Below are 22,551 nucleotides of genomic sequence, written 5' to 3' on the forward strand. Positions count from 1 at the left end.
GTGGCAGATTTCCCACGTCGGTGCTTTGCACATCTGGACACTGCAAATTTTCCCCATTCTTCTTTACAAAACTGCTCAAGCTCTGTCAGATTGCACGGGGATCGTAAGTGAACAGCTCTTTTCAAGTCCAGCCACAAATTCTCAATTGGATTGAGGTCTGGACTAACTTGGCCACTCCAGGACACTTTGTCATTTTTAAAAACCATTCCTGTGTAGCTTTGGCTTTATGCGTGGGGCTGGAAAACAAATCGTCTCCCGAGTCACAGTTTTCTTGCAGGCTGCACCACGTTTTTCTCCAGGAATTCCCTGTATTTTGCTGCATTCATTTTACCCTCTACCTTCACAAGCTTTCAGAGCCTGCTGTATGAAGCATCCCCTTCAGCATGATGCAGCCACCACCATGCTTCATGGTAGGGATGGTGTGTTTTTGATGATGTGCAGTGTTTGGCTTATGCCAAACATGCCATTTATATCTGATGGCCGAAAAGCTCAAGTTTGGTTTCATCAGACTATAGAACTTTCTACCTGCTGACTTCAGAGATTCCCACATGCCTTCTGGCAAACCCTAATCGAGATTTTGAGAGTTTTTTTTTTCCAATAATGGTTTTCTCTTTGCCACTCTCCCATAAATCTGTAATAGTTGTTGTATACATTGTCTCTCCCATCTCAGCCACTGAAACTTGTAACTCCTCCAGAGATGTCATAGGTCTTCACGTAGCCTGCCTCACTAGTCCCCTTCTTGCACGGTCATGCAGTTTTTGAGGACGGCCTGCTCTAGTCAGATTTACAGCTGCGCCAAGGGCTCCAGTGACTTGGAAATTTTCTTGTATCCATCTTCTGATCTTTTTGCAGAGTTTCTTGGAGTGTTTTTTTGTCTTCATGGTGTAGTTTTTGCTAGGATACTGATTCACTAGCAGTTGGACCCTCTTCTGAATTTTAATGGTGGTTGGAAGTCCAACTTAAAGGTTCATTACTGCCACTAACTGCACTGGAGTGTTGTGTAGAGAGTTGGGAAATAAAACCCCTACTAGTTCTTTATCAAATGAAAAATAAATTACCCCAAAGAGCCCTAAATATGTAAATAAAAGACAATATTGTGAATCAAATTAAAATCACTTCCATAACTTAAAAGTTTTTAAATGAAAACTGTCAATGCCCAAAGCTAGTAGTGCAGCCTGCATTTGCTTTCTTTCAACCTTGCATGCTTCACATTGTAAAAAAAAGTTCAACTGTTTCCTGACAACAAAACCTACACACCTCAGAGTGATGTTTTCCAACAAGATACAAGGAATAATTAAGTATACTATGCCCAATTCTAAATTGAGTCAATATAATTCCTTTCCTTCTTATCTTACCCCCTTCTCCCATCACTACAATAGTTTTATGTATTCTGTAAAGGTGTCTCCCCTTATGCCCAATATTCCACAAGTCTTGCCATAATCCCCTAATTCTTAGCCCCACCAACCCCTTAGCTTCTGATTTACTAAGTGGAAGGTCAAAGAATCAACCCACTCATTCCCCTCAACACCTCTATGTGCAGGGACCCATAAGAGGCAGACATGAAGACCAATACTTTGAAGATGAAATAAAGTTTGGAGAGCTTCCAGCAGTAAATCTGACCTACTACTAGAATGACCTGTTTAAGACTAGTCAAACCTGAAAGAGAATCTGAACAAAGTATAACTTTGCAAGGACAGATTTCCTCCACCCATTGCAAGCCCAAATTGATGGCAACCAGCTCTGTAGTATACACTGATAAATAGTTAGTAAGAGGTTTATTTATTGATACCTGTAATTCAGGCACTAAAACAGCCACACTGACATTCCCTGTTATACTATCTTTTGATCCATCAGAAAAAATGGTTAACATATCACAATAATTTTCCTTAACATAGTGTTGAACCAACAGACTCTTGCATATCAGGGTCCTTGGACTTCCTTAAATCATACAACCCAAGATCAACTAAAGTCAATGGAAAAAAACCACACTGGGGTTACTGAAAAAGCTACAGTGGGACATATTGCACAATCCAGCAAACCCATATTCTTAGCATGATAAGAACCCAGCCACCCAAAACTAAAAATACTCGTCTTCTGATGTTTCCAACAGTTTTACAACATACTTTTAACAGGGTGATCATTCCTCTGGCCTCTCAAGTATGTTAACAGCAACTTCAACCTCTGCAACTGTAAGGGTAATTGTCCCATTTCAACCAGTAAAGCTGAAACAGAGCACGACCTTACCGCACCACAGCACAGTCTTAAAGCCTGTGCTTGTAATCACATCCAATCTTTTTAAATTTGAAGGTGAAGCTAAATGAGAAGCCACAGAGCTATAATCAAGTACCGATCTAATTAAACGAATATAAATGATCAACACGAGATTTTCACATAGCACCCCAAGAATACCCACATAGACACCCAAGGATATTTGATGCCCCCGTACATTTGTCAATAATCCAATAATCTTACTGATATGGAGCTTCCATGTCAGCTTATTATTCAGCCACATGTCGAGAAATCTTACCATGGACACTTCAAGAGTTTGACTACATAATCTCAAATTAAGTGCAGGTCTATTGATCTCTTTGTAAAACACACAACTTGTGTTTTCACTACTGAAAACTTAAAACCCAATCTATTTGCCCAATGTTCAACCTTATTAAATGCTAATTGCATCCTATATACAGTTAGATTGAAATTTCTACCTCTGATCCACAAGGCTCCATCATCTGCACAAAGTGATTTACCCATTTCAGAGAATATCATTAATCATAATATTACATAATTAAGGGCTACAAATACTGCCTCGTGGGGTCCCATTCTTTATCTCATAAAAGCCCAAATATATCTAACCTACCCTCAACTGCAGAGAGTCCAAATAAAAAACAACAAAAAAAAGATATAGCCTTCTCTCACTCCTAATTTCCACCACTTAATCAAAAGACCCTCTCTCCATAGCGTATCTTATGCTTTTTCTACATCAAAAAATACTGCTATTACAACTTCGTTACTTACCTGTGCTTTTCCAACATCATCTTCCAAACACAAAACTGAATCCAACATCATTCTACCTTTCCAAAATCCATTCTGATAAATTGCTATTATCACATCTTTTCCCCCCAAAATATAATTCAACTGCTCTATTACCACACATTCCACAAGTTTACAAGTGGGACATTAAAGATATTAGTCTATAACTAGGAGATCCAACAGGGATTTCCTGGGTTTTAGAATAGGCACGACTACTGTCATTTTCCATGAGGAGGGAAGATAGCCTAAATTTCAAAAACGATTCAAAAAATTTAATATTATCTCAAGAGAGTTGTTGGCCCTTATGTTTAAACATACAATAACATATATCATCCTTTCCTGGAGCCTTCTGACCTGTTAATAGCTTTCTTAAATTCACACAAAGAAAACTCTACATCACTAGTACTACCATTGCTACAGCTGGCTTCCCACACATCAGCATTTTCACTTAGAATCTTAACCCTACATTGTTTAACCTCTTCACTTACATTATCCTCATTATGAATTGCGCATGTGACCGAGCCAGTGACTCAACTATTTCAGTAACAATCGTATTACCACACACAAAGTGCTGGATGGACTCAGCAGGCCAGGCAGCATCTATGGGAAAAAGCACAGTTGACATTTCAGCCTGAAATGTCGACTGTACTTTGCTCCATAAATGCTGCCTGGCCTGCTGAGTTCCTCCAGCATTTTGTGCGTGTTGCTCAGATTTCCAGCATCTGCAGAGTTTCTCTTGTTTGTGACAATTGTATTACCTTCTTTAATCAGTACTGGAGTATTATTAGCTCTATGAACCCCCCCCATTTTCTCAAATCTGCCCCCAAATATCTCTGTTCAGTATCCCTTCCAATACTATCACAATATGACCTCCAGTAAGCCTTTTTGCAACCTTCACTACTTTCCTCACCACAGCCTGTGCCCCTTTATACTTAAAAAGCTCACTTGGAGCGATACTTCTTAACTTTCCTAAACACCTTATTTCTCTCTCTGATTGCCTCTGCACACTCTTCAGTCCACCGTGGTACAGTTTTCCGCCTATTAAAAACATTCTTAATAGCAATCACATCCACTGCAGTTTGGTGACTAATGTGACAACCTTTCATTACAGAAATCCACTTCATCCTCGACATTCAGCCTTGATAGACATTCATCACATAAGATCTTTAATCTCTCCCAATTTGCTTTACCAAATTCCACCCCTTAAAAGTGGTCTCCAGTCCCGAATACAAATCTACACCCAAACTTACAAAAATAGGAAAATGATCACTTCCCAATGACATCCCACTCACTCAATCCAGAATGTTCAAAACTAAAGTTAAATCTATAGCAGTTTCAGAACTATTATGAACATTAAATCTCATGCCCCTTCCATCATTAACACAAACATGATGAGAAATAGCTAAAAATTCTTCTACAATCAAACCATTACCGTCATTGTGTGAACACCACCACAGTGAACTATGTGCATTAAAATCCCTACACCATACAAGCCTTACTGAGCTAAACTAGATGTTTTCCAGCAAATCAATCGAGAGCTTTACAGAAGGGTTATAAAAATTTACCACTTTAATACCCCTACCTGTTAAATCAAGTACTTCTCCTACAAGTGCCTCATTTACATCCACAACTTTATATCCATGTGGTCTGTACACACCTGGCCATCGGACTGATTAATTCACGTAGATACAACTGTATTTCTATGCTATATTGACTGTCCTATTGTACAAACTATGTATTACAAATTACTATAAATTGCACATTTAGACAGAGACGTAACAAAGATTTTTACTCCTCATGCAAGAAATAAAGTCAATTCAATTCCTATCCCTTTCCTTATAAAACCTGCAGCATCACCCCTTCTACCAACTAATCTATCATGCCTAACTACAATCTAATCCTGCAAGGAAAAACTTAAATGTGGTAACAACCAGGTTTCCTGAATACATATAGCATCAGGTGGATTTGATAAATCAGAATCAAACTTAGTAAAAATCGTACAAACAAGCTGGAGGAACTCAGCAGGTCGGGCAGCATCCGTGGAAACAGGACTGACGGAGGCTCTCGGCCTGAAACGTTGACTGCTCGTTTCCACGGATGCTGCCCGACCAGCTGAGTTCCTCCAGCTTGTTGTACGTGTTGATTTGACCCCAGCATCTGCAGTGTACTTTGTGTTTCTTAAAAATCTTGACCATTAGAAATCAGGCTTCTCGCATTCCATTGCAATATTCTTATACCCATTATGTGCCTTCACAAGGATGATGAAATACAGATACCCTACCCATTAGAGCTTCATTTACAGCTTCCCACATAACACCAGATATACCCAGATACTTTTCAGCAGCTTTCACAATCATTTTCACTTTCTCAGTACAACTAGATGTCTGAGCAGTAAAATCCACCTTATCCATTATAAACTTCATTTTATCAATTAGTGAAGTATCTATATGAAGAGAAGTATGATGCTGATATATAGCCTCTGACTTCATGTTCTGTTCTCTGACTGGTAATACTTCATCAACCTTTGGATTAACTTTTTCCAAGGCCTCTGCATAGGATACAGCTGTACTTTGACCTATTGAACTTCAGCTGCCTTCTTAAGCACTTTACATCCTCCATAAGCTACACTAGGTTTACTCTGCAATTACTATATTTAAACTTTACACCGTCACAATCTTCACACTTATGTTCTCCACCACACTTACTACATCTTAGTTTCTCATGACATACTGCCGCAACGTGCCCAAATCTCTGACATTTGTAACATCTAAGCAGAGGTGGAATACAAGCTCGACATTATAACTAACATACCCCAAGCTAACTTTATCAGAGAGCTTTACTTAATCAAAACATATCAATACAGATAAACTATCCATCCCTTCCCCATTTCTGACTATTTGCAATCCATTTACCTCTCAATAAATGAGATTTAGCTTTTTTATCAAAGTTGCCACAGGAACATCCATTAAACCACCTCTAATATGTCTATTTTCATTAGGCAACATAGACACTACCTTTTTACCAAGTAAAGGCTTCAATCACAATGCCTTCTCACACTTATCCTAACAAACAATTAACACATCACTTCCTCTTAAGGTGCACGCACAATCTATACTTCCCATGGCTGATTTTAACTCTGTAATTAATGTAATGCAATTGATAGAAAAAGGCTATTCCGGGTCAAATTTAATCAAAACTTAAGTCTTCTTTCCTTTTTTTCCCTCCAAAATATCCCTTCCTCTCCATCACTTGAAATCATTCCAATATTATGTTTCTTTCTCTGTTTTTGAGGTCCAAATTCAACTTCATTCCAACCTCCTTCCACCAATCTACATTCACCCATTTACAGATCTCTTTCCAGATCCTCCCACCTACCTGGACCTACACTATGTCCCAACATCCCCAAACCATTCACAGCCAACACCACCAACCATCACTCTGACTTCACAGCTGAGTTAGCAGATGGACCTCCTCAATACAGTTGTATTTTTACTACAATCAATTGAAACACCTTGACTGCACACAAGCGATCTCCATTTAACTAATAATATGACTTCCAAAACCAATTGGCTGCACCAGTGATGATTTGGTGTGCCATATTAAGCGGGGGGGGGGGTGGTAAGTACTCAATACAACCAATTATTTTGTGTTTTATATTTGTAATTAATTTAGATCACTTTGTTGAGATCTGCTTTTACTTTGACATAAAAGAGAATTTTTCTGTTGATCAGTATCAAAAAAGCCAAATTAAATCCACTGTGATTCACTGGTGTCGAGCAATAAAACATGAAAACTTCCGGGGGGGGGGGGCGTGTGAATGGTTTGTATAGGCACTGTAGCTTTACAATTTTGATTTGGAATGGGAGCAGGCCACTAGGAACCTTTCTACAGAAAGATTCCCTGTGGGTTGTTTTCTCTGGAGGGGCCGAGGCTGAGGGGAGATCTGATGGAGGTTTACAAGATTATGAGAGGCATAGGTAGAGTGGACAGAGAGTGTCTGTTTCCCAGGGTTGAAATGCCTAATGCAGAGGGTATGCATTGACGGTGAGAGGGGTAGGTTCAAAGGGGATGTGAGGGACAAGATTCTAACTCAGAGAGTGGTGGATGTTTGGAATGCGCTGCCTAGTATGGTGGTAGAGGCAAATACATTAGAGGCTTTAAGAGATGTTTGGATAGGCACATGGATGTAAGAGATATGGACATTATGCAGGTAAGACGGATTAAGTGTTTGGATGTTTTTGATTTGCTTCTTAACTAGTTCGGCACAACATAGCAGGCCAAAGGGTCTGTTCCTGTGCTGTACTTTTCTTTCTTCTATTCCTATTTCTAATTGAAATTGGCAGTAGAATAATAGCAACAAACTCCACTTGCTACTGGATTGAGGTCTACAACATTGTCCTAGCAAAGAATGAAGGATGGTATGGTCAGTTGTGACATAGTGTAAGGCTCATGACCTGAGAGGCACAAACTGGTGTACGTTCATTTGCCAAGATGCAAGTAATTTCTAAACACTGTTCAGGGATTAATGTCAGAATCACAGCATGAGCAGTCAAAGAAAGAAAATTTAAGTATGGAAGAAAAAAATCCTGTAAGTTGTCATCCTGTATTTCAAACCTCAAATTTGACATTAGGTCTTTGGACTTCTTAAGTGGGTCACGTCTGTTGTGTTATTTTGGGACATGGTGTTGTTGAGAATTTCCATAGGCTATGTGGAAGAAATGCTGGTGAGCGAGAGAGTTCTTCTATCGACCCTATGGTGTCAACTTTATACTTCTTGTTTCATTTTTGCACATCCTCTGACTGCCAAAAAAAAAAAGAACTCTGTTCCTTATGCCTATCCATGTAAAACTACTGAAAAGTTTGGGCTTTCAGAACTTTCACTTTCCTGATATGTTGTACATACAACTCTACTCTTTCACTAGATATCTCTGCTCTATCAGTAAAGTTAGAGAAAGTTATGAAGATGTTCCATCTTGTCCTTTGTTGTCCCTTTCCATGCCTTGTGGCACATTGGGCGGCAATCTTGTTGCTTCTTTAGCATTTTTTATTTGTTGACAGGCATTTTACTGAAATAAACTATAAAGTCAAAAATCTGATCTCAGCGGTTTTTTCGTAAATTTACAGGGCTGAAGGACAGGATATGCCAGCCGGTGGTGTAGTGGACTTTGAGGCAAGTGGTCAAGGCTTCGAATCCAGCCAGCTCCCTACATGCTTTCCATCCATGCTGGCTTGAGGAAGCCAGCCTTGTAAAAACAGATTAAAATGCTAAGGAAGTGGCAAGGTTGCTGCCTGATGTGCCACAAGGCATGGAAAGGAATAATGTAACATAGTTTAAATAAAGTGAAATAAACATATGTTGGGATATTAATAAAGTAACATCTGGATAATATACTTGTGTGTCAACATCAAAGTTGTTTTACTGTAGATATCAACAGCAGCCTGTATTTACTTATTTTTATGCCAGAACATTTATAAACTCAATTGGTTATGTTCAGAAAGTATAAACTGTAGGAAAAAACTTGGAAAGTGTGTAGCTCAAGGTGGTTGCTGGTTGGGTTGATGGAACTTTTGCAAATGGATTGCCAAGATTGGGGAGAAACTCAACCCAACAATATAAACTGGGTGAGATGAATTTATCAAAATAACCAGTGTGACTTTCTGTGGTCAGAGAGATGAAAGTCTATTAAAACCAGTAATATTCAAGAGTGACGGTTGGTCAGTGAGTTGCTTTAAAATTTGTAATTGTTTTAAAGAAAAAGGATTTAATTTGATTTGTAAATTAGTAAAATCAATGATGGGATATTGTTTTGTTCTTGAGGTGCAGTCATCATTGTAGGAAAGGCAGCTATTAATTTACGGAAAGATATGGACAGAGCCTGGTGCTAAATATTAAATTATTGTGTGTGTGTGTGTGTGTGTGTGTGTGTGTGTGTGTGTGTGTGTGTGTGTGTGTGTGTGTGTGTGTGTGTGTGTGTGTGTGTGTGTGTGTGTGTGTGTGTGTGTGTGTGTGTGTGTGTGTGTGTGTGAGAGAGAGAGAGAGAGAGAGAGTGATGAGTAACATTGACCAGGGTGGCAGGGATAACTTCCTCCTCTGTTTTGGGAAAATGTAGATGGAGTTTTAATATATACCTGACAGAGCAGAAGAGGTTTAACTCTTCATTTGAGTGATCCTATTGGTGTGGCCACCCCTCAGTACAGGATTTTGATTTCTGGAGTGGGATTTGAATCCAGAGATTTTTGATTTGGAGGCACCTCATCAACCATCACTTAAAATACAGTTATTGAAAAGGCGTAATATTAATCAGGAACAGCAACATAGTAACATTCTATACTTCAGCATGCTGCAGACAGATTAGCAAATATTCTGGAGATGCTATTGTTAAAATACAACATTTTTAATTCACTTGTTAAAATTTTATACAGATTTATAACGAATTTCCCAGTGAGCTCATGAAAGTATCTTGTATTCCTATTGGAAGTAATTCATCATCTTAAATTAAACAGGACAAACTTTTGAGAGATGCTTAACTGGTTAATCAAACCATCCCAATGATTGTAGCATTGAAGATGACTAATAGATTTGTTCTGGGCTTTCTTTCTGTGTCCATTCTTCCGTTTTCAATATTAAGTCAGAATACTTTTAAGTAATGCTCTAGCCTCTGCCTCATAGTCACTGTTAGTAAGATATTCTACATTACAATATCCTTCTATGTGAACAAGTAAATTCTAATTATTCTAATTCTAATCGACTACCCCTGGCTGCTCTGCTGTGTGTCTGTGAACTTTGTGACTATTTTCCCCACTAATATGATTAATAGAATACCGAGGCTTTGGGCCTACTCTGGGGAGTTGGATCTAAGCACTCAATTTGGTTTGGAATGCTGTTGTTGTTGCTCACTTCAATTGTTTGCATGATTTCTTTTTTTCCCCCTCTTTCTCTGCGTGTTGGGGGTTGGTCTTTATTTCTTTTTTAATTGGGTTCTTCCGGACTTCTTGTTTTGTGGCTGCCTGTGAGCAGGCAACTCTCAAGGCTGTATAATTTATACATTCTTTGATAATAAATGTACTTTGAATCTTATAACTGTTTGATGGATAGCTGAATCTGGCTAATACAACAATCAAGAGGTTTCATCTAGTCCCCGCAAATCAGCAAAGCAACACAAGAGGGATTAATTCTTCAAAACATTTTGAAATATTCAAACCAAAATTAGTGAGAGAGAGTGAGTCTATGGCATGTTGAACTATTGGGGTGAACTGTTTTTTGATGGACTCTAGATCTCTTTGGGGGCTTTTCTATCGCTTGCATGGTGGATGATGTGTGGTAAACTATGTATACCTGTCTGGACATGCCCCTCTGCTGACTGTTCCTGTGGCTCCTCCCACAGACCCCTGTATAAAAGCGATTGGAGGCACTGCTCCTCCCTCAGTCTCCAGGATGTCGTGGTCTCTTTTGCTGCTAATAAAAGCCTATCGTTCACCTCCCGTGTCCAAGAGTTATTGATGGTGCATCATGGTGGTGGGGGGAGGCTGGTGCTTTCTGCTGGATTAAGTGGGGGGGAGGATTGATACTTTTCTGCTGCCTTTGCGTGGGAGGGAGCTTTGGGGTTCGAACATTTTTTTGCCATTCATTCTTTGGGGTTTTTCTTCTGTTTTGTGGATCTCTGTGAAGAGTGAGAATTTCATGTTGTATACTGTATACATTCTCTTGATATTAAATGGACCCTTTGAACCATTAAAGCTCTCCTGTTTGATACATGTAAAATATAGTTATTGAAAAGGCTAAATATCAATCATGCATATTGAATCGTAATACAGTAAAACTCTGATAATCCTGCATGCTTGGGACAGATTAACAAATTTTTGGAGATGTTATTATTATTAATGCCACATGTTTAATTCACTTTTTAAGATTTTATACAGTATTCTAATAAATTTCCCAGGGAACCAGTCAAGTTCAAAGGGCACGGGAAATGGGACCTTTATCATTTGGAAGATAATGTGGGAACTGGGGCCCCAACATATCAGAAAGAAACATGATTAGAGCAAAACACACAAAATGCTGGAGGAACTAAGCAGGTCAGGCAGCATCCTTCTTCAGGACTGAGATGGGGGTGGGTGGTGGGGGGAGGGGAAGGAGGATAGTTGAAAGGTGATAGGTGAAGCCAGGGGTTGAGAAAGGTCAAGGGTTGGATATGAAAGAAACTGATAGGAGAGGAGAGTGGACCATAGGAGAAAGGGCAGGATCAGGGAACGCAGGGTGAAGTAATAGGCAGGTGAGAAGAAGTAAAAGGTCAGAGTGAGGAATAGAGGAAGGGTGGGAAGGTGGGGAGGGAGACTTTGTTAATTGGAAGGAGAAATCGATATTCATACCATCAGGTTGAAGGCTACCCAGACAGAATATAAGGTGTTGTTCCTCCACCCTGAGGGTGGCATCATCTTGGCACGAGAGGAGGCCAAGAACCAACATGTCGGAACGGAAACATTACCAGATGCTAAATGACCGGGATGTATGAATATTTGGATAGCGGATTATCAGAGTTTTACTCATAAAATGAAATAATCGTGCTGTCTTCTCATAAAGATAAAAGTACCTGGGTAGTTCAGTGGGAGGTCGAATTTGGATTTATCATCCACTTTTTCACAAACAACTTTCTGCAGCTCGACGTGAACTATTTTAATAAACTCTCCTGTCGACAAACAGCATTCATTTCCTGATATTTCGTAGACTGACCCTGTGAAAAATAAACATTTTAAAAAACTTGTTGAATCTCAGTGAAACATAAGTAACATTTCAGATTTCATGAGATGTACAAGCTGTTTTCCTCCCAAATTCGAAAAGTTCAAAGTCCAAAGAAATTTTTTTTAATCAAAGTACATGTATGTCATCATGTACAACCCAGAGATTCATTTTCCTGCGGGCATACTCAACAAATCTATAGAATAGTAACTATAACAGGATCAATGAAAGATCAACCAGAGTGCAGAAGACAACAAGCTGTGCAAATGCAAATATCAATAAATAATGAGAACATGAGATAATGAGATAAAGAGTCCTTGAAAGTGAGATCATTGGTTGTGGGAACTTATCAATGGATAGGCAAGTGAAGGTAGTTATTCCCTGCGTTCAAGCCTGATTGTTGAGGGGTAGTAACCATTCTTGAACTTGGTAGTGTGAGTCCTGAGGCTCTTGTACCTGATGGCAGCATCAAGAAGAGAGCATGAAGATGGTGGTGGGGATCGCTGACGATGGATGCTGCTTTTCAGTAACAGTGTTTCATGTAGATGTGCTCAATGGTTGCGAAGGAGTGGTTGGGCACTAAATGGCAACTCCTTTGCTTGCATCTTTGGAAACAGCTCTATTTCCATCTTTAATGTCTTTATTTTTCCCTTCGGGATTCTTTTGAAGACCCTAACCTGGAGTTACATGCTGACTTCGGTTCTTTGCAAGAATGGGACCCGTTCTCAGGGTTTCAGGACTGACCGTTGTTCGGCATGCCACGGGTGCGGCCTGAGAGTCCGGCTCGAATTTGGAAGCCTAAGATCTCGGGGCTCTGGAGACGGGCGGATCGAGGGTTGGCGTCACAGCAGGAGACCCGTGTGTCGTCGGGGGAGCCGGAAGATCTACTGCTGTTGTGTGCTCGAAGACCTAGGACCTTTGCAATCTTCAGGCACCGAGCTTGAGAAAGGACTTATATAATTGTAATCGAGCGAGTTGTTTATTATGTTATGTCTCACCGCTCGTAGGGAAAATGGAGACACCTCCCTCTTCTTTATTAGGGAGAGAGAGAATCTCTGGTATGTCGAACGCTGGATGAAACACAAGGTCTTTGGGGAACTGCAAGTCTGTGTCATTGCTATTGATTTTCTCACACTTGTGCTCGATGGTGGTGCTGATGTCTGCTTTTTTTTGCTGGTGGGGGGAGGGGAGATCGTTGCTCGCTGCCGCTTACGTGCGGGAGTGGGGGCTGGGTGGGGGGACTTTGGGGTTCTCACGTTTAACCGTCGTTCATTCTTTGGGGCACTTCTCTGTTTTCGTGAATGTTTGAGAAGAAAAAAGCATTTCAGGATGTATATTGTATACATTTATAACCATATAACCATATAACAATCACAGCACGGAAACAGGCCATTCTGGCCCTCCTAGTCCGTGCCGAACTCTTAATCTCACCTAGTCCCACCTACCCGCACTCAGCCCATAACCCTCCACTCCTTTCCTGTCCATATACCTATCCAATTTTACCTTAAATGACACAACTGAACTGGCCTCTACTACTTCTACAGGAAGCTTTGACATTAAATTGGATCTTTGAACCTTTGATGTACTGGGTACAGGGGAGAGGTCGTCTGAAATAGTAACATACAGGAATTTAAAGTTACAAACTCTCTCCACCTCTGATCCTCCGATGAGCACTAGGTTATGGACCTCTGGTTTCCCTCGCCTGACGTCTATAATCAGTACCTTGGTCTTGCTGACATTGAGTAAGAAGTTGTTGTTATGACACCATTCAGCCAGATTTTCATTCTCCCTCCTACATGCCTATGATTTGGCATGAAGTCCATGACAGTGGTGTCAGTAGCAAACCTGGATATAGCATCGGAGCTGTGCTTAGCCACACAGTCATAAGTGTAAAGCAAGTAGAGCAGGGGGCAAAGCACACAGCCCCGCTTGTAGTGCATCTATGCTGATGGAGATCGTGGAGGAGTATGGTATAACTTCAGGAATGACAGTATGTTGTGACTTCAGTTCCAAGCCAAGGTAGAGCCTCCACTCACATTGTACTATAAGTGGTTAAATTTGATTTTGAATGACATTGGACCAGCAATCCTTGTATAATCTTCTAATTCCACCTTTACACATCTGGAGAAGAAGGATGCTTATGTGAGAATGCTGTTCTTGGACTACAGTTCAGCATTCAACACCATAGTTCCCTCCAGGCTCGACAAGAAGCTCAGAGACCTCGGCCTTGACCCTGCCTAGTGCAGCTGGATCCTGGACTTCCTGTCAGATCGCCAACAGTTTGTAAGAGTGGGCTCCCTCACCTCCAACCCTCTAACTCTCAATAGAGGAGCCCCTCAGGGTTACATACTGAGTCCCCTCCTTTACTCCCTGTATAACCATGACTGTATCGTCACCCACAGCACCAATCTGCTAATTAAATTTACCAACGACACTACATTGATTGGCCTTATCTCAAACAATAACAATGTGGCCTACAGGGAAGAAGTCATCTCTCTGACATAGTGGTGTCAAGGAAACAACCTTTCCCTCAATGTTGCAAAAGCAAAGGAGCTGGTTGTGGATTACAGGAGGAATGGAGACAGGCTAACCCCTATTGACATCAATGGATCTGGGGTTGAGAGGGTAAATAGCTTCAAGTTCCTTGGCATCCATATCACCGAGGACTTCACGTGGTCTGTACACACCAGCTACATAGTGAAAAAGGCACAGCAGCGCCTCTTTTACCTCAGACAGTTAAGAAAGTTTGGTATGGACCCCCAAATCCTAAGAACTTTCTACAGGGGCACATCTGAGAGCATCCTGACCGGCTGTATCACTGCCTGGTATGGGAACTGTACCTCCTTTAATCGCAGGACTCTGCAGAGAGAGGCGTGGACAGCCCAGCACATCTGGAGATGTGAACTTCCCATGGTTCAGGACATTTACAAAGACAGGTGTGTAAAAAAGGCCCATAGGATCAATGGGTACCCTAGCCATCCCAACTACAATCTATTCCAGCTGCTACCATCTGGGAAGTGGTACCACAGCAAATAAGCCAGGACCAACAGGCTCCGGGACAGCTTCTTCCACCAGGCCATCAGACTGATTAACTCACGCTGATTTGAGTGTACTTTATAATCCACTGACAGCTCTGCTTATTATAAATGATTATAAATCACTATGATTGCACAATGCACATTTAGCTGGAGATGTAACATAAAGATCCTTACTCCTCATATATGTGAAGGATGTAAGAAATAAAGTCAATTCAATTCATTAGTATATTAATGATCTCCAAGGAAGGAAATCTATCATAAATTTGAGAAATTCTGCAGATGCTGGCAATCTAAAGCAACACACACAAAATGCAGGAGGAATTCAGCAGGCAGCATCCATAAAAATGAATAAACAGTCGACATTTCTGGACAGTTTTACGACAGGTTTTTCCTTCTACAGAAAGACTGTCATGCTCTACCCAACCTGATCTATGACTCCTGATCCATCACTGATCGAACTTTATCTGCCTTCCCAAGTTGGAACAAGTGGAGGTCGACAAAATTATCGGCGTTATCAGTGATGTCCACATTTATGAGTTAAAATATTCATCTGACTTCTTCTTTGTGAACTTAAATATATCATCTGAAGTAATAACCACTTGCTAATGTCATGAGCAAGAAGATCATCGATTCTAGAGGACAAAGAATTCTTTCAATTCAAAGAATTGAAAACCTTGTGGTTTATCTGGGGGGTTGACAGTTTCTTTTCCTCTTAATGGTTTTGTTTGGCTGGAGGGACTTTTACTGTGAAGCTGGTCCTTAGAATTTCATGCAAATTTGTGAAATTTGCATAAAATAATATGTATAATATTCCAATTAGTCTGATTTAAACTGAAGATGGGCATGGTGAGGGGTTTTATCACCAATGAAGCACTTCTAAGGTGTAACAGATATAGCAATTCAGGAAACACAGCAGACTCTCTGTGCACGGAAGGCACCACAAACAGCAATGTAATTACGATGGTTCCTTGAGAAATAAATATTGATCAGGTCAGCTAGATAATTCTTCTGCATTATCACCGGGCAGTTGGAGTCTTGGTTTTTACTTTACCTGGAAATTTCACCTCTTTTTGCACAACCCACCCCACCATCTTCAAAAAGCGATGCTTCAAAAAGGCAGCATCCACCATTAAGGACCTTCACCATGTGGAACATGCCCTTTTCTTGTTACTGCCATCAGGGAGGAGGTACAGGAGCCTGAAGACTCATATTCAATGGCTTAGGAACAGCGTGTTCTGTAATGAGCTCTTTGGGTCTGTGTGGGCACTGGAGAGCATTGGGCTCTGAGGATTTTAAAAGCAGCTGAATTGGTTAATTATTGTTTAATAAGAGTTTATAATCATTTAAAGTTCATTCTATCTTATTCGAGTGACTCACTCTTTGTAATGTGGTCTCTTGGTGCTTTCTGCTTGACCTTGTTATGTTTATTTTGATAGACTCAGGGATTTCATGTTACTTGTATTTCTTAGCGGACACTGGATTAACACAAATCGTGGGGTTCTAGTTTTGAGAATGTTATGTCTAGTGGCATTGCTCAGCTGAACCACTGCTGTGACATTGGAATTCTTATGAATAAACTTTGGTCATTGTCTTTACATCAGAATCTGTCCTTCCTCCACACTTGGGTTTTGACATTGCCAATGCTCTTTGTGACACGCTCCCCTCCGTTGTCAGATTTATGAATGGTCCATGAACCCATGAACACTCATTATTCCTTTTTTCACACTATTTCTTTTATTTTTGTTATTTATAGATTTTTATGTCTTTGCATTGTACTTGTTCATTTTGTGCACTGCGTTGTATGGCGTGAGCAATCATTGACCATGATTGATCTTGGCAAACTTTTCTACAGAAGTGGTTTGCCATTGCCTTCTTCTGGGCAGTGTCTTTACAAGTTAGATGACTCCCAGCCATTACCAATACTCTTCAGAGATTGTCTGCCTGGTATCAGTTTCCTGTGTGATATGCACCAGCTACTCATACAACCATCCACCACCTACTCGCACGGTTTCACATGACCCTGATCTGGGGGCTAAGCAGGTGCCACATCTTGCCCAAGAGTAACCTGCAGGCTAGCAGAGGGAAGGGGCGCCTTACACCTCCTTTGGTAGAGACGTATCTCCAGCCCGCTACCCTAACATTATATTGCTACAAAACAGCAAATTTCTCACCATATGGACTTAAAAAGAAATTCCTCAAATTCTGAGGTGCAAGTGTGATCATGTGAGCCATAGGGATGACAAGCCATTATGCTACTTAACAAACTAAAGCATTCAAAGGAACCAGGCTAATGAAACAGTTAAATTCCATGGCTTTTTTGACTTTGTGATGTATTGCAACCGGAACTAACTTCTGCTTTCTACTGAAACTAATAATTCATTTTCTCTGCTTTTCACAAAAAAGGGAACTAGGACTTGATTTTTTTTTTGCTTACTAGACGTAATTCCTACTTCCACCCAACTTGCGGATAGGGTGGAGTACTGGTAGTTATCTGACAGCGAGCTTGTCACGGCTCCTCACGATGTTGTTTGTTGCCCTTCTGCTTGAACCGTATTCAAGACTATTTAAAGTCATTTCCAGCAAGCAGTTGAAAAGGAGAACAAAGTAATTGTCACCCCAGATCTCAAACATGAGAAATGCTGCAGATGCTAGAAATCCAGAGCAACACACACAAAACGCTGGAGGAATTCAGCAGGTCAGGCAGCTGAGTTTCTAAGGAAAAGAGTAAAACAATCAATGTTTTGGACGGAGATCTTTCTTTGGGTCTGAGAGGGACTGAAGACACACAATAAAAAAAGCACAGTAAGATAAAGAGCACAATAATAATAAAAAAAAACACAATCAATATAAATACATAAGATAGCTTAGATGTCCATAATGTCACACTAGGTCCGGGATTGTCTGTACTTTAGGTGACTGACAGGGAATGATAAAGTAGTGGTGGTTGGAGGTGTGGAGGGGTGGGTTAGTGGGTGGAAGAGTTGATCAGCCTTACTGCTTGCGGAAAGTAACTGTTTATGAGTCTGGTGGTCCTGGCATGGCGTCCCCACTAATGGAAGTGGAACGGACAGTCCGTGGGCAGGGTGGGTGGGATCACACAAAATGTTATGGTCATAAGGGGAAAGAAAAGTAGGTAATGAAAAAAAGAATAAAAAGAAGACAAAAATATGGGAAACAAACAGCAGGTCCAGCGATTGGTGGAAAAGAAACAATTAACATTTCACGTCCAAGTCCTTTCATCAGAACTGGAGAAAAACAAAGTTAGCTTTCGGTTTCAGAAAAAGTGGGGCCAGATAGGTAGAAGAAAGAGAATATCTCTGATAACTTGATCTCAAATTTATTAATCTATCTATTTGTCTATCTATCTATTTATTTATTTATCAATCAACCTATTCATTTATTGATCGATTGATTGGTTGATTATTGAGATCCAGTGTGCCCTTCCAACCTTTGAGCTGCGCTGCCCAGCAATCTCCTAATTTAATTCAAGCCTAATGTCAGGACAATTTACAATGGCCAATTAACCGACCAACTGGATCGTCTTTGGACAGTGGGAGGAAACCGGAGCACCCGGAGGAAACCCACGCGGTCATGTGGAGAATGTACAAACTCTTTGCAGGCAGCAGTGGGAATTGTACCCTGGTCTCGTGCAACGTAAAGCGTTGTAGTAACCACTACGTTACTGTGCCATACCCAATTGAGTTAATGGAGCGGGTGTTTTGTATAATGTTAGTAGTAAAGCTGTGCACAGCAAGCCGAACTTAGGTGAGGGGTCCTGTACTGAGAATCGTCCAAATGCTGATTTCTTCAGAAGTTTAAAGCATCTGTTTTCTACAGCCACCAATATTGTTTCTCTATACACTTGCTATAATTCTTCCATTTCACTGAATAATCAGACAAACACCACTCATAACCAAACTATTGGAATGCATACTGTACCCAGTCAATAATAATGGGGTGGGTTAGCACATCACTTTACAGGACCAATGACCTGGGTCTATTATTGCTGCTGGATCAAAGTACTAGAGCTGCTCACTGGCATTTGAAGGAACATTAGGACCCAGCACCTGAAGACTGAGGTGACAGTAAGCCACCATGGTCTGGTAAGAAAGTGTAAGGTAGCGTAGTGGTCAGCAGAAAGGTTTACAGTACAGGCACACCCGGGTTCAATTCCCGTCACTGCCAGTAAAGAGTCTGTAATTTCTCCCTGTGACCACCCGATGTCATAGAGACATACAGAAGTACAGGCCATTCTGCCCATCTAGTCCAGTGCTTCGGTTTTCTTCCATGGTCCAAAGACATACCGGTTGGTAGGTTAATTGGTCATTGTAAATTGTCCTGTGTTTAGGCTAGGATTAAACTGGGGGGTTGTTGGGCAGTGAGGCTCAACCGGCTGGACGGGCCAATTCTGAACTGTATCCCAATAAATAACTAAATGGCAGATCTGAAATATTAATGTTTGACTGCACCAGATAACAAATCGAATTTATTTTTACCCCTTGCCTTCAAGGTGCAAGCCAGTCATCAGTAGTAAAAGCCTTTTCCTGGCATCCAGGAGTGGATTGTGAAGGTTGATGATGATTGTTGATGATGCTTACATAGTGAAGGGTATTGAAGAGACACAAGAAGTGATAAGGTGTGCAGTGGCTGGGTCCTTATGTTATCAGCATTCCCTCCATGACACCGGGGAGGAACTCTTGTACTCTGACTCAGCCGTAATACTAGAGTAATAACACACGTCCACAGCAACACTTAATGATGATGCTGCCTGCACAGACACCGGGACTTCCTACAGATTCCACACTTGAGAGGATAGAGCCAGTGCTAACACCTAATTCAAAAATGATACAACAGCTTGACATTCTGTCAGTACCTCAACAGACATATATGGTCATGCTCAAATGGCTGGAATGGGTCTCGAGCCTTCAGCCTTCTGAAACCACAAAGAGGGCACCCAGTAAGACATGGCTAACACTGCAACTTGATGTGGATAATAATTTATTTTTTATTTACTGCCCATTACGCCACTGGCATTTAGGGCAGCAACGAAGGGTCCTCCATTTCTGGCAGAGTTCCGGGCTTCCTTCATCTTGTCAGTAGCTTCCTCTCGGTTTTCACTACTGTCAGTCACACAAATCCCGGGAATACCGACACACTGAGATGTGGAAGGATTCTTCATTGCTGTTTCCGTAACAGTTTTGTTTTACCAGTCAGGGTTGTTAGCCCTGAGCTGAAACCCTGAAACTGGAGGACAGGTGGACCACTCTTAGTCTGACCTCTACCCTTCAACCTGTTTGGCATGGGTGACCCTACCAAGAGCCCAAGCCTAAAGCCCTGACCTCAGCCAACATAGGTCTCCAGGTCACTGAGGAACGCAAGCCTCCAAACCCTACAACAAGGCTGAGGTCCTCTTGGAGGATGTGGATAACAGGAGGGAACAAAATGTAGCAAATTCTAATAATATAAGTAGGCTCAGAGAGCTAGGAATCAGACTGAATACACAACTGTGATTCCAAAAACTGAAAATGTAAACACAACATACCTTGAAAATAAACTCCAGAGTGAATCTCCAGAATTCTTGGAAGAGTGGAAAAGTCCAAAGAAGAAATATAGTCTTCTAAAGCAACGATTTCAAAATCTGAATGGTGAAATTCTGCCATTGTGCACTGACAGGTCGTTTGAATTACTGGGCTTCTGCAGTCATAACTACAAATCTCAGCTCGCAATGAAATGAGTACAGAGGGCTCAGCTATTGCAGTTATAGTTTCAGAGAAAAAAAAACGTACACTTCTGGTTTGAATTCTGAGGTTTGCAAGACACTGAAATGACAGTCCATCTGGCAAAGTTCCAACCCCAACCCCTAAAGAAAAGCTCAAACAGGAAGTAGCATTTGGTTGAAATGATTCTAATGCACAGAGAGCTTTATAATTATTGGAACTGCAGAGAGGACTCGCTGTCTCTTCACACGGCTTTATTTCCTCTCTTTGAGGCTGGGGTGCAGAACAAAAGTTGGGGATTGTCACAATGTTGTTGAATATATTTCATGGAGATATGAACTAGCATCAGAATCAGGTTTAATGTCATCGGCATATGTCAAGAAATTTGTTAGCTTTACAGCAGCAGTACAATGAAATATATGATATATAAATATAGAGAATAAACTGAGTTATGTTAAGTATATCCACCTTGCTGACAATCAACACTGGTCCACTGCTCTGTTCTCTACATCCACATGACTGTGTGGCTAGGCATGGTTCAAATACCATCTATAAATTTGCTGACGATACAACCATTGTTGGTAGAATCTCAGGTGGTGACAAGAGGGCGTACAGGAGTGAGATATGCCAACTAGTGGAGTGGTGCCACAGCAACAAACTGGAACTCAACGTCAGTAAGACCAAAGAGCTGATTGTGGACTTCAGGAAGGGTAAGACAAAGGAACACATACCAATCCTCATAGAGAGATCAGAAGTGGAGAGAGTGAGCAGCTTCAAGTTCCAGGGTGTCAAGATATCTGAGGATCTAACCTGGTCCCAACATATCAATGTAGTTATAAAGAAGGCAAGACAGTGGCTATACTTCATTAGGGGTTCGAAGAGATTTGGCGTGTCAACAAATACACTTCTATAGTTGTACCGTGGAGAGCATTCTGACAGGCTGCATCACTGTCTGGTATGGAGGGGCTACTGCACAGGCCCAAAAGAAGCTGTAGAAGGTTGTAAATCTAGTCAGCTCCATCTTGGGTACTAGCCTACAAAGCACCTAGGCCATCTTCAGGGAGCAGTGTCTCAGAAAGGCAGCGTCCATTATTAAGGACCCCAAGCACCCAGGACATGCCCTTTTCTCACTGTTACCATCAGGTAGGAGGTACAGAAGCCTGAAGGCACACACTCAGTGATTCAGGAACAGCTTCTTCCCCTCTGCCATCTGATTCCTAAATGGACTTTGAACCCTTGGACACTACCTCACTTTCTTTAATACACAGGTTTTCAGTTTTTTGCATGCTTTTTGAAATCTATTCAATCTATGTATACCATAATTGATCTACTTATTTATTATTATTTTATTTATATTTTTCTCTTCTATATTATGTATTGCATTGAACTGCTGCTGCTAAGTTAACAAATTTCACGTCACATGCCGGTGATAATAAACCTGATTCTGATTCTGATGCATATGTCTATTAAATAGTCGTTAAAATGAGCAGTACAATAAAAACAGAATTTTAAAAAAGCAGTGAGGTACTGTTCATGGGTTCAATGCCCATTTAGAAATCAGATGGCAGAGGGGAAGAAGCTGTTCCTGAATCATTGAGTGTGTGCCTTCAGGCTTCTGTACCTCCTTCCTGATGCTAACAATGAGAAGAGGGCATTCCTGGGGATCCTTAGTGATAGATGCCACCTTCCTGAGGCATCGCTCCTTGAAGATGTCTTGGATACTACAGAGGCCGGTACCCATGACGGAGCTGACTAATTTTACAAGTTTCTGCAGCTTACTTTGATCTTGTGCCCCACACCCTCACCCCATACCAGATGGTGATGCAGCCACAAATGAGAGAGAATCTGCAGATGCTGGAAATCCAAGCACCACATAATGCTGGAGGCCACACACAGCAGACCAGGCAGTATCTAGGGAAAGAAGTAGACAACGCTTCAGGCCAAGACCCTTCAGCAGGACTGGGAAGATTTAAACTTCTTCAGGGCAGGCATCCCCGGAACAGACTTTGTAGTAATCAAATCACAA

At 41.1% G+C, this 22,551-nt stretch overlaps 1 protein-coding gene and 1 long non-coding RNA gene across 4 annotated transcripts in view; one reads left to right on the plus strand and one right to left on the minus strand.

The window, feature by feature from the left end:
• themis2 (thymocyte selection associated family member 2) overlaps window positions 1-20,594 on the minus strand; it is a 79,993-nt gene extending 59,399 nt beyond the window's left edge. Inside the window, exons 1-2 of the mRNA XM_073028432.1 lie at window positions 20,351-20,594; window positions 11,625-11,765 (exon numbers count right to left, since the gene is read on the minus strand). Coding sequence (XP_072884533.1) covers window positions 11,625-11,765; window positions 20,351-20,468 — 259 coding nt within the window. The 5' untranslated portion in view covers window positions 20,469-20,594. The remainder of the gene's footprint in view (window positions 1-11,624; window positions 11,766-20,350) is intronic.
• The window catches only part of LOC140715912 (uncharacterized), a 91,300-nt gene that overhangs the window by 60,614 nt on the left and 8,135 nt on the right, over window positions 1-22,551 (plus strand). The gene's annotated exons all lie outside the window — the stretch shown is intronic.

This window comes from Hemitrygon akajei, chromosome 24 (genome assembly GCF_048418815.1).
Source record: "Hemitrygon akajei chromosome 24, sHemAka1.3, whole genome shotgun sequence".
In the NCBI taxonomy this organism is placed as follows: Eukaryota; Metazoa; Chordata; class Chondrichthyes; order Myliobatiformes; family Dasyatidae; genus Hemitrygon; species Hemitrygon akajei.